Genomic DNA, 12,494 nt, shown 5'->3' with positions numbered 1-12,494 from the left:
GATGTTATGATGATGACCAGCCCTGGTGATATTACTGTGGAAAACTTATAAAAACCTGGGTTTTCTCCCCCAAAAGGTGTGTTACAGTGTGTTTTAGTTCATTTTTCTAATGTCCAAGCCTTAGTTTAAAAACATAAATCTCTAGCAATCATTGGCTCTGTTCAGACATTATTATTATTATTATTATTATTATTAATTAATTAATTAATTAATTAATTCAATTTCTATACTGCTCTTCCAAAAATGGCTCAGGGCGGTTTACACAAAGAAATAATAAATAAATAAGATGGATCCCTGTCCCCAAAGGGCTCACACTCTAAAAAGAAACACAAGATATACACCAGCAACAGTCACAGGAGGTACTGTGCTGGGGGTGGATAGGTCCAGTTACTCTCCCTCTGCTAAATAAAGAGAATCACCACGTTAAAAGGTGCCTCTTTGCCAAGTTAGCATTATGTTGTACGAGTGCAAAGATTCTGTACACTCTCATACATATGTTTGTGTGAATGACTATACCTGCGTTCATTTTAAAAGTGCACTTGGGTACAGGCCCCTCGAATTCATTGAACGGAATGGAATTGTGCACTCGTACAACATAATGTTGGAACAGGGGCATAGTTACTTTCTCCGAATGTAGCTCAAGCACGGCCTCCCAAAAGAATTTCTCGAGTACTTCTTTATTGATCCACTTAGTTTGAACTGATTATCACATTTTGTATTTAGGAGTTTAGTTCTGGTTCTGCTCAAGGTAACCAAGAAATTTTGGGTTTGGTTTCAGTTCTTGTTCAGTGAAAAAACATATCTGAGCTGGTTTTTGGATCTGAGTTCAGTTTGACTGCTGGGCAGATCTGCCAATGTAGGGCAGATTTATTGGTAGCCAGAGTAGCTAGAAGCACCTCTTCAGTCAGTCACTTTGTATACTGATAGCAGTGTGCTATCAGCTGCTAAGGAGCAAGAATGGATGTAGATGGCCATTGTTTGTCTTTCTTGTGAACTTCCTGGTGATGTTTGGTGGCTGGAGACAGAATGCTGAGAACTAGTGGATCCACTGATGGTTGGACTGGAGCCAGCATGGAAATTCTAATGTTCTTTTATTTGGTGAGAGTATGCAGAAATAGGTAGAAGGCACGACCTTTCTTTCTTTGCATCTCTTGCTCTCTGTTACCGGCATGGCAATAGGTTCCTATTCTAAAATATCTGAAGATTTTAAATTGAAGCCAAATATGAAATATTTTTACTTGAAGTTTCAGTGTATGAATTGGATTATTTTAACATGTATTACCATCCTTAAGGTGAAAGCCTGAATTTTAGCTTCAGATAGTTTCCCTCTTTAAACCTGTCACTATTACTATGGATATTTACATAGTGCTTTTCATCATCATCAACAACAACAACAACAAGAAGCTCAAAAGTGCTTTACACAGAAAAACAATAAGCAGCAGCTGGTTCCATGTCCTGCAAGGGATCACAATCTGAAATGAAAAACAAGGTAGAAACCAGCAGCATCTACTGGAGGGATGTTGTGCAAGGGTTGGATAGGGACAGTTGCTCTCTCCCTGCTAAGAAGTCCACCACTTTCACCCCTTGAAAAAGTGCCTCTTTGCCCAGTTAGCAAGGGAACTATTTACCTCCATACATTGTAACAACCAGATATTTCACTACCCTACAGTAGCACTATAGTGTTACTTCAGTTTTGGCAGCCTTCCCTATCCTAGAGTCTAGCTGCAGATGGTACAGATCTTTGACGTTTTCCCTGAGAGACATAAGAGCAAGAGGGCATTTACAACTTTGCTGCAAGTTTTCTTTATGATGGTTAATAGTGTTGTGAAACAACAAAAGAACCATAGAGAGTAAGCTGGAAAAGAGAATGTTCTTTTGTTGGTGGCATGCTATGTTAATTGTCCCCCGAAAATATCTGGGGATGGGTGATTTAACAGTTCCAGGTTTCACCTGCTGGTAGCACTACTGAATGCGGGGATTCACTGGCTGGGATTGTAGTAAGCCCTGAAAGGGCTGGACCCAGCACTGGTACTATATCTGTCCACTAACTTCCTCTGTGTCTTTATGTTTCAGTGATCAGAGCAAAGGCTGTCTCTGAGAAAGAGGTGGACTCTGGTAATGACATCTATGGGAACCCCATCAAGCGCATCCAGTATGAGATCAAGCAGATCAAGGTAACTAACCAGCCATATTGCAGGGGCCTATGTTGAGAATGAAAACACAAAGAACCTGTAAACCTGTTACCTGGTTGCTATTCGAGCTACTATAATAGGTTAGTTAAAAAGCAGAATGATGGCAAACAGGTCTTTGAATGCTTATAGTTACCATGATCCAAAGCAATTCCAATATCTTAGACGTCCTCAGCTACCCAAATTTGATGAAATTGTTGAAGGAATCTCCAACTAAGCATATCATAAGCCAGTTCAAGGGCGGGGGGTGGTACTCTGATCTAGCCTGTCTTATGATAAAAACATCCCCTAATGGATAAAATGAAGACCTCATAAATTCTTAGGCATAGCAATTCTGTGGGGCTATTCTGACGATCACAAAAATCAGGCTAGGAAAGCCTAGCCCGATTTTTGCGGGTCGTCAGAACCACCGGGCTCTCAGCCGAGCCTGGTGGTTCTGGAGCGGCTAACCCGCTCCTGTAGCCCGCCCCTTAGCCTGGGTTTGCGGAGCGAGTGGCTGTGCGCCGCGGCTACTTGCGAGTAGACCCCCGGCCTGGAGGCTTAAAAGCAGCCTCCCGGCTCAGGGGTCTCCCCAGTATGCCCTGCGCACTCGCGCAGGGCATACTGGGGCTTCCGGGGGCCGCGTGGCCCCCGAGCTCCCCAGCCCCCGCCAGCTCCGTCTCGGAGTCGGCAATCGTGTGGGCGGCCGATCCGGCCGCCCAGGGCTTCCTCCCCACTCACTTCCCCAAACCGGGTCTCACGGATTGTGAGTCCTAGTCCTGTGTGTCGTAATTATTTCGGGATGGGCAGGTAGACTGGCCACACATGCTATAAGTGGCAAAGTTTTATTAATACATTCCCAAAAGGCTTCTTAAAGAAAAAGGAAGGAGAGTGGGAGAATGTGCAAGTCTGAGTAGCCTAACAACTTTATCTTTAACCTTTAAAACCGCATAAGAGTATATGGGGGTTTGGGAGGGAGGCTAAAAATCGCCTGCTTGCCCATTTCTTTTGTGGATTGGGTGGTGGGTAGCGCCCATCATGCCCTAACACCCAACCCACTTGGGTATCCCTAGGAGCTACCCATGGGGAAAGATGGGGTGTTTTGAACTTCCCCATTGTTCCCTATGGCCAGAAAAAGTGGCACTCACAGAGTGCAACAAGTGTAGCATTGCCATTTGCAGTGCATTTTGCAACCCTGCCTTGAAAAACACTGCAGAAACACACAGCAGAAGGGAATCTGTCCCTCCCAACACAGAACACACATTTCAAACACAGCCCCAAAATGGCCCCCCCCCAAAAAAAATCACTGACCCAGAATCCACTGCCAGCCACAGTGCCTGCGCTGAAGTAACATCATTGGCACAAGTTGCTCTTTCACACACATTATGACTCCTTATGTACATTCCTGGCATTATAGCAGCTGCCTAGCAAGCATAGCCATAAGCTCAACTAGAGCAATTTCAGCCACATTTTTTGACAGAGTACACCATGCAATGCAGATTGCAGAGCAGTGAGTGAAGCACAAGAGTCTCAAGGCCAGACATGGAGATCATCACAGCAATCACCAAGAAATATCACACACACGCACACACACACACACACACACACACACACACACACAGAGCTGCCACTGTCCAGATTGCAAGCCAATTGGAAGCAAGTGCCAGAAAACCAATCAGCAAGGGAAAATCAGGCCTCCAAAATGATGGAAACTTCAAAACGTTTCGATCGAAATGGGGTGTTCTGCTCCGAGCTTGAAACAGTCCCTTTAATTAAAGAGTGCTTTGTTTAGAATTCGAGGTACTCAAAACAGCCCATTTTTAGTCGAAGCGTGTTGACATCAAAATGTTTTGCCCTATTCCACAGCACTACTTCCATTGTTTCCAAAGGAAGTAGCATGGTGCAAGTACCCACATGCTGTGTTAAGGAGTTCCTCAATAGCACAGTTGCACAACCCTACCAGGACTGGCTTTCCTTTGTGCAGGTCCTTAATGCTGACATTCCCTGAGCAGCATGTCAGTCACTGATCCTTAGTGCTGAATCACTGATCTAGCAAACCTGTGTGAGAACAAGTGAATTTAGGCAACCATAATCTCACTTAGTTCTGTAGCACATTTCCATGTATTAAATGGACTGATGTCAATAATGAGAGACAATAGTAGAGTGCAATACAAACAACTGGAAGAGGCCAGAGCCATATGGTAGGTTGCCCTTAGAGAAAAACATTGAAGCTCTTGAGTGTGTAAGTGTGATTCACAGATGCTTCTGCAAGAAAATCAGAGGGTAGTTCTGTGATGCGGGGGCAGAGTGAGTCAGTTTGGGGATGAGCAAGAAAGAGGGAAATGGTTTGAAGAGCCCCTGTGGCCAATACACATTGCCATCTTATGCCCCATGATATGTTGGTTCCTGAGACTCGGATTCATGGTCCATACTTCCCTACCCTCAACCAAACTGGATCAGTGCCTCTTGCTTTCCTCTGGGTAGGCAGTGTGTGATGCCATTGGGCTTCCCGAGCACGCCGTTCATCCTTCTGCTCCATCTGGTCAAGCGTTTTGCTAGGGTGGGGTGGGCAAAGGAGGGATGGGGATCGGGCCAGTCTGGGAAGAGCACCTGGCTGCTTGCATGCAGAAGGTTCTAAGTTCCCTCCCTGGCTTCTCCAAGATAGGGCTGAGAGATTCCTGCCTGCAACCTTGGAGAAGCTGCAGCCAGTCTGGGTAGAGAATACAGAGCTAGGTGCGCCAAGGACTCAGTAGAAGGCAGCTTCCTATGTAGGTACTTGGGGTTGGTGAGCAGCTTCTGAATGTTCATTTACTTCTCTTTTAAAAAAAACCTCAAGTAAAATTGGCTGTGGCTGAAGAGGCTGTGCACTAGCACTGCCAGACAGCTGGCTGACAGCAGTGAGGGATCTCTCCTTGTTATCCCGGTGGTTGCTAGTAGCATGGTCTTCTGCCCCCTGGACTAGTTGTTTCTTAGAATAATTGTCACTGCTGCCCTTGGCTCTTAGCCTCACCATCTTTTCCCCCTCCCAGATGTTTAAAGGGCCGGACCAGGACATTGAATTAATCTACACAGCTCCTTCCTCAGCAATGTGTGGGGTGTCGCTGGATGTTGGCGGCAAGAAGGAATATCTGATTGCAGGTAAGGAGCATCCATCTTTCATATTCATTCATTGTCCCCCCCAAAGGCTAGGTAGAAGATGAACAAGTGTCATGCTGATTTAATTCCTGGAGGATGCCATTTGAGCCTGGAGGAAAGTAGAACTGAGATAGTGTGGCATTGGGCTCAGATGTGGGAAAGCCAAATTCAGATCCACACTCAACTATAAAGCTAACTGGGCATGGTACTGAGTGAGTCACTGCCTCCACCTTGACTACCTTGCAGGGCTGCTGAGAAGCTAAAACCCTGCCCTTTGGAGGAAGGATGAGATGCAAGTGCAACAAACCCAAGAGCCTTGGAGATGTGACCAGACAGCCCTGTGTCTTATGTCCTATGCTGGCTACAAGTCATTAGCTTAGAAGCATTCCCAGCTGAAATACATGCAGTCTGCCCTGCACAGTGCCAGGCGGGTTCCTGACCCATCACAAACTGCACTGGGCTGCCTTGATGCCCAAGGATGTGGCTGGAGCCCTTGGTCTGTTTGTGTTGCTTTTAAATTCTCTTTGCAGAGCTTTGCCAAACACCACCTACTGGTGTTTCCATGAAAAGAGCTCTGCTATCCTTTCTGCAGCCAGCTCAGTGAGGCTGCGATGCAGTAATCTACAGAGTAGACGTCATGAGCCTGTTGGGTCCTGACATTTTGAAACTCCTTATGGAACAAAGCTTGTCCAGACAGCACATCTTTTTCCAGTCATGCAAGCCGCATCATTCCTCATGTAATAGGCATTCCAGACCAAAAAACAAACACAAACGGATACAAATGAAGGGCAGCAGTATGAGAAACCGGCATGGCTCTGCTCTGTGTCCCACAAAGGGTTGTACAAACAAGGCTGTTGTGTACAAGGGATGTTTTGGTGTTGTTGTTGTTGGGGGTGGCGAAGGTGGCAATGTGCCTTGGTAGTTCAGCCTTTTGCCTGCATATACACTGGGAGTGGGTGCAGGGCCAGCTCCAGCTTCCAGGAGGCCTCAGCAAACTCCTCTCCCTGGGTGCCCTCCTGCCTGGATGGGCCCCAAGGCAGTCACTCCCCCAGCCCCACGTGAAGGCTACGGCCACAGAGGTTGTCCCAGAAATCAGCAGTGAGCCCTCCTGAGGGCCCTGGGCCTTCAGCTGCTGCCCAGTAATGCCAAGCCTTGACAGTGTAGCCCCGAGTGGGTGGAAAGAAGCAGCCACTGCTCAAGGCTGTGGGAAGAGGGTAGGGAATCCGGAGCCTTCCCTTTCATCCCTGCCAGCTTCTGTGTGTATCAGAAAGAGTGTGAAACAGTGGAGCCCTTCCCGTTATTCTTGCCGCCTGCATTCCCTTTTGTCTTCTCCCCCTCTGTCCTGTAACAGCAAGCCCACGAGAATGCTAAGCCTGCCGTTTTAAAAGGTCCCAAAGCACTGCAGCTTGTAAGCAGTGGTCATCAGCTGCTGGGATAGAATGTGTCTCTCGGATTCTTCAAAATGCCTGCCCGGATAAGCTTTTAATTCCCAAGGCATTTCAGCTTTAGAAATGTTGATTGCAGAAGGGCATGACAGCAACTTTTCAGAGCATAGAATGGGAGTCCCCAGCCTAGTGCCTGCAGGAGCCATTGTGCTCATTGAGGTTTTCACTGTCCCCACTGGACTGGAAGAGAGGAGGCAGAAGCAGCAGCAGTGCACATGTGCTGCTGGGGTGGTGTATCGGGGCAGGCTGAAGGCAGCTGTGTAGTGTGCAGCTGCTGCGACTTGCCCCTGCGGTGTTGGGGAAGCAAGCAAGAGGGAGGGAGAAAGAGCGCAAGGCCAGTGGCACCACTGGTGTGTGTGTGTGTGTGTGTGTGTGTGTGTGTGTGTGTGTGTGTGTGTGTGTGTGTGATGGGAGCAGAAGCAGCAGCAGAAGCAAGAGGGAGCAAAGCAGTGAGCAATTCATCAGCCTCCCCACCTCTCTGGTTGACTTAATAAGCAGTAGGATGTTTAAATGTCCTTTTTCCTTTCCTCAGTCTGCTGTAGTTCTCACTGCTCTCCCCTGAGGCTCCACCCCCAGTTCCTTCTCCAGCCCCCCTCCCATTAGCAAGGGTCCTCTGCAGCTGGCCTTTCCCTCTCGCTCCCCTCTCTTCCCACCCCAGCAAGGAAAAGAAGGAAAAACCACAAACATTTTGCACCACTCCCTTTGCCTCTCTGTTGGCAGCAGCACACAACACAACACTAATCTATGAAATGTGTTTCCCCAAGATGTCGTATTCCTTTGGCATGAATGACTTTAAAAATGAATGTGATGGATCTGTTCTTTATGAATTTATCAATGGCTATTAGCCACGAGAGCCAGAAGTGCAATCTCCACATTCAGCAATAGTCTAGTTCTAGCTATTGCCTGCTTGAGATTGACAAGAGAACACAAGAACAGCCCTGCTGGATCAGGCCCAAGGCCTATCTAGTCCAGCATCCTGCTTCACACAGTGTCCCACCAGATGCCTCTGGGGAGCCCACAGGCAAGAACTGAGGAGCCCTCTCTCCTGCTGTTGCTCCCATCATGATGGGTTCCACTGTTGTGCCCTGCTTGTGAACCTCCCAGTGGCATCATCTGGCTGAATACTGATTGGAAGACAAGATGGACCTTTCTGGCTCAGCATGTCAGCAATCATTATTTGATTTCACTGTGAGCCATCTGAGGCTCCTGGAAGGGCTTTGTAAAAACGTCTTGTTTGTAGCCCCTCCTGGCCAAGGCCAACCTCTGCTAGTGGATAAACTGGAAGATGTGCTTGATATGGGATGTCAGCAACTGTTTATGTGCATGCAACTAAAAGCCATTCTACTCTGCCAGGCAAATCGGAGGGCAATGGCAAGATGCATATCACGCTGTGTGACTTCATTTTTCCTTGGGACTCCCTCAGCGCTACCCAGAAGAAGAGTCTAAACCAACGGTACCAGATGGGGTGTGAATGCAAGGTAAATCCAATTTGATCAATTTCAACTACCTTGTTCATTCAGAGGATCCTGTGTTCTAGGTAGAGATAGGTGACTCTAAGCAGGAAAAGTGTTTCCTTGCTTTCTTAAGAGTCCACTTGAGTTCTTTAGAAACTGGGTGCCCTCTACCCAAGTAAGTGGGGTACAAGAATGTGCTGGCTAGCCCTGCCCCCTGCACCAATGTGATCCTTAGCCACACACCCTGCACTACCCAGGTTCAGCACCTGTCTCAGGAGGGAAGTGCTGAACATGGGGACACTTCCTCAGTGTGATTTAAATCGGCATACCCAGTTTTTGAACAACTGAGCCAGGCTATGATGAATCTTTCCAAGATATCTCTGAATGTTTTGTGGCTATATCTCAGGAGTGGATGCATAGTTGTAGCAATCCACCAGTTTGTATAGAAGCACCAGGGTATCTTTCCCCCACATTTTCCCAGTGCTTAATTTCTAAAGTCAGATGCCAATGCTCAAGGCTGCCTAGAAGTTACACCCTCAGACCTAGAAGGTCTGCCCATAATCCTAACTGGGTGAGGATGGGCTGTGGCTGTCCAGTGGTGAAGGAATTAATTCTGCACATGTCCACAGGCACTCTCTTTTTTATGACTGTAATGGAAGCACTAGATGGGTGTAAAATCTGTTTCCCAGTGATAACCTATTGATGTTTGAAAGATGCAGTTTGTCTTGCAACCAAAGCACTAGCAGGATGGCCCATTTAGGTCCTGTGCAACAGCTGAGTGAGGATTTTATGTAAGACCACTATAATTGTCTAAAAAGGCTGCAACTTGCTTTTTAAGCATGTTTAGATCCCTGATAAACCTGAAGGGTAAACTGATGTATTGATTTTTGCTGCAGTATAGGTATAGAGATTGGCCTTTTAGCTGTGAACGGTGTGTGGGGGGGGGGCCCTTTGGTCAAAGCAAGAAGGGTCCCTGCCTGGGTTGGTTCATACGTTCTCAGCTATTGGAGATGATTATTTTGTGGGGAGAAATTTCAGCCCCCTATTACTTAGCAATATTCGCTGGAAATTGGAATGACAGTTTGACAATAGTGGCAGACCAAACAAGCCTGATGCCTGTTCCTTCTGCAGATCTCCCGCTGCCCCTCCATCCCCTGCTACGTCTCTGCTCAGGATGAATGTCTGTGGACTGACTGGGTGACGGAGAAGAACATCAATGGGCGGCAGGCAAAACACTATGCCTGCATCAAGCGGAGTGATGGTTCATGCGCGTGGTACCGTGGAGTGGCCCCACCTAAGCAAGAGTTTCTTGATATCGAGGACCCTTGAGTCCCCAGGGCCATGGAAGTCCAGTAGACAATAGCAACAAAGCCTGCAAGAAATTAGACTGGTCCACCTCTGACATCACTTCCTGGAAACAGCATGAAAATAAGGTCTCCTGGGTAGGCACAATGGTGGTAGAGGGAGGGGCTAAGGAAGGGGATGTCTAGGCCACTTGTATGTTGCTTAGTCAGTTTCCTCTCCTTTGTTGTGCCGATGGGTAGTTTCTTACTATCTGAATCATAGTTGTCAACATGCCAAAGCACAGTGGAGGGAACCAGAATGAACAGCATGAGTCGCTGAGAGGTGTTGCCTCTGATTCTGTGTAGCAGGCCTACCAGGTTCTTATTGCCTTGAGAGGGGGCATCCTTCCCTGTGGGGGCAACTCCCATGCTCTCTGTTCCCCACCCTACTGACTTCTGCCTGTGTCAACCCCATCTTACCCTCTAACACACATAACAAATCAAATTCCTCCTCACTCAGTGCTTTGTGAACATCCCACCCGCTTTTTGCCACATTTACTTACACACACACACACACACACACACACACACGAATCAATTGACCTCTTAGCCCCCTTAACAGAAGACAATGGTTTTGTCGCAATGTCTCCTTCTAGCAGTGAAGAGAGTTACATTTCCTCTCCAATGCCAAAGCACCCCATGGAGAATTAGCCATCAGAGGGCAGTCCCTGCTTTCAGGAACAATATTTTTGGGATGAGGTCACAAGGTTAGTTAGTGGTCATTAGGCCCTGCCTATGTGTGTAGGTGAGAGTTGTAGGCAGATTCTGGCTCTGCATTCTCAGCTATAATGTTTCAGTAAAAGAACATTCACATGAGAATCTGAGTTAGCCCAACAGACTTCCTAGTCAAATCATATGCTGGGCCCACTTCCTGTCTCATGCTTGTGCCATTGATATGATTCTGGTGCCAAAGCCCCTCCCAGCCAGCAGAAAGACTTGCGATTCCCATTAAGTGTTCAGTATTATGAGAGTCCAGGAGCTCCACTCTTCTTCGACAATTCATGCTCTACAGAGTAATTTGTTTTTGACATGGCCAACATTTGCTTCAGGCCCCAGAAATTGGCACTTTGTGGCAAAAGCTCTCAGGAGGCAAGAGTTTGTGTTCTCCTGCCAAATATGCAACTACAAGAGCCAGCAAGTCAAACCATACCTGTCTAAACTGTGAGTGTCAATGCTGTGTGAGGGGAACAAAAGAGTCCCTGGCTGTCTGCAAAAGAATCACTTCACCCAGCTCTGCTTTGGTCCCTTTCCGGCCTCTTCTGAGCCAGTTGTGTTCCTTTGCTGTGGCCCCTGAACTCTGCATAGCCTCCCCCACCCTGCCTGCCCTTTTCATTATGCTCAATCACAACTGGGAGGAGTTCAGCCAGACCTGCCCCCTTGCGGCCTTTTCATGCTGTTCGTCAAGGTATAGTTTTTAAAGATGTCATCTTGGACCAGTCTGTTTGATTTCAATATATTTTAAAAATAAGAAAAAGGAAAAAAAAATCTGTTCAATCCAATATAAGACTCCTGTTTTGCTTCCTGTATGGTTATATCATATGTGACATTTACCCCATTCGTTCTCGTTCTCTCTCTCTTTCTCTCTGCTGATTGTTTTTAACGTTTTCCATTTGTTTTGGCAATCAGTTGTATCATTCCTGTGCTCTATACTTCTTTTTAAAAATTTCCTTGTTTAGCGGTTAGATTTGCACTTATTATGTTTTAAAGGGGTTCTGCATTGGAAACTTTCAACATACAGTGGGAAGAATGTCACCATGTTATGGAGGGTGGAGTCCTCCAGTTTTTTTTCTGAATGCCAGAAATGGGGGTGATATTTCTCCGTCTGTCTTCTTCCTTATGCCCCTGTAACATGCACAGGTCTTTTCTAGAAGTTGGAGGCTGGCTGTGACGCATGCGACTGCTTCTTGCTAGCCAAATAGCAGTAATGTGGCTGCCAGTGAGCAAGATAAATTTGCCATTCCAGTGTGAAAAGCAACCATTGTGAAAGATCTATTTATGGAAAAGCAGTTTCAAAGGCTCTTCAATTGGCTTAATTTATAGCTGTGGGTTTTTGTACCACACCAATCCTTCCCTCATGTAGGGGTGTGAGTGTGTGTTTGTGTGTGTTTGTATGTATGTATATACACACAGAGAGACACATACAGTTCCCCCTTCTTCATGCCAGCAACTCAAAATATTTTTTTAAAGTTTACATTATTTTCAAATATTTGCTTAGTAAGTATGAAAAACAAGTATCTAACTTGCTGCCATAATTTAAAGCTTATTGGGGAGCTGGGATGTTGTTTGGGGGTGAAGTAATATTGGGTGGGTGGGGACCTTTTTTTTTTTTTTTTTTTGTTTTTTGTTGGATTCTGAAAGCTGAGATTTTCTTGTGCTGGGAACACATGAAAGTTGTTGAATAGACAAGCAGACTGCGCATGTCTCCGACGCTTTGTATAATTCATACATGGACATTTGGGTCTTCGGACAATAAACAGTATTATCAGATAAAATGAGGACAGTCTCTCCTTGTCTGGAATATATTTTGCATATGCAGAGGTGAAGACTCTGTAACTGAACACTGGAAAATCCTCTTATACTTTTTGCCTTTTTGAAGTGTATAGAAGAGAGTCAGGATAGTGCAGCAGAGCGAAACTGAGGGTCCCAGGTTTCCATCTGATGGGAATGTATTTGCTCACTACCCTCTCTTCTGTTTTCTATGTCCCTTTACTCCTCAAACTTGGGGATGGATTTCCTATGTTTCTTAGAAATAGGTTTTCCTTTGGCAAGGAATTATTGCAGCAACACTGGGTAATCATCAGTCCTCATAATCGGGCCAATGTCAAGCACATTTTATCTACTTTATCTGCTTCATTGAAGGAATCTGGCATGTCTCAAAAATCAAATGCTGACACTTATGGGAGGATTCCCAGACTCTCTCAGATACTCCCAGATTATCTGGAAACCGGT

The 12,494-nt window shown here is 46.3% G+C and overlaps 1 protein-coding gene across 3 annotated transcripts in view; it reads left to right on the top strand.

The window, feature by feature from the left end:
• TIMP2 (TIMP metallopeptidase inhibitor 2) overlaps positions 1-12,041 on the top strand; it is a 47,840-nt gene extending 35,799 nt beyond the window's left edge. For all 3 annotated transcript variants that reach the window (XM_053292633.1, XM_053292635.1, XM_053292634.1), the window contains exons 2-5: positions 2,074-2,174; positions 5,198-5,306; positions 8,102-8,226; positions 9,334-12,041. In XM_053292633.1, coding sequence (XP_053148608.1) covers positions 2,074-2,174; positions 5,198-5,306; positions 8,102-8,226; positions 9,334-9,531 — 533 coding nt within the window. In that variant the 3' untranslated portion in view covers positions 9,532-12,041. The remainder of the gene's footprint in view (positions 1-2,073; positions 2,175-5,197; positions 5,307-8,101; positions 8,227-9,333) is intronic.
• Positions 12,042-12,494: the final 453 nt, after the last annotated feature.

This window comes from Hemicordylus capensis, chromosome 2 (assembly GCF_027244095.1).
Source record: "Hemicordylus capensis ecotype Gifberg chromosome 2, rHemCap1.1.pri, whole genome shotgun sequence".
NCBI classification, from domain to species: Eukaryota; Metazoa; Chordata; class Lepidosauria; order Squamata; family Cordylidae; genus Hemicordylus; species Hemicordylus capensis.
This window is presented reverse-complemented; position numbering and strand designations above follow the sequence as displayed.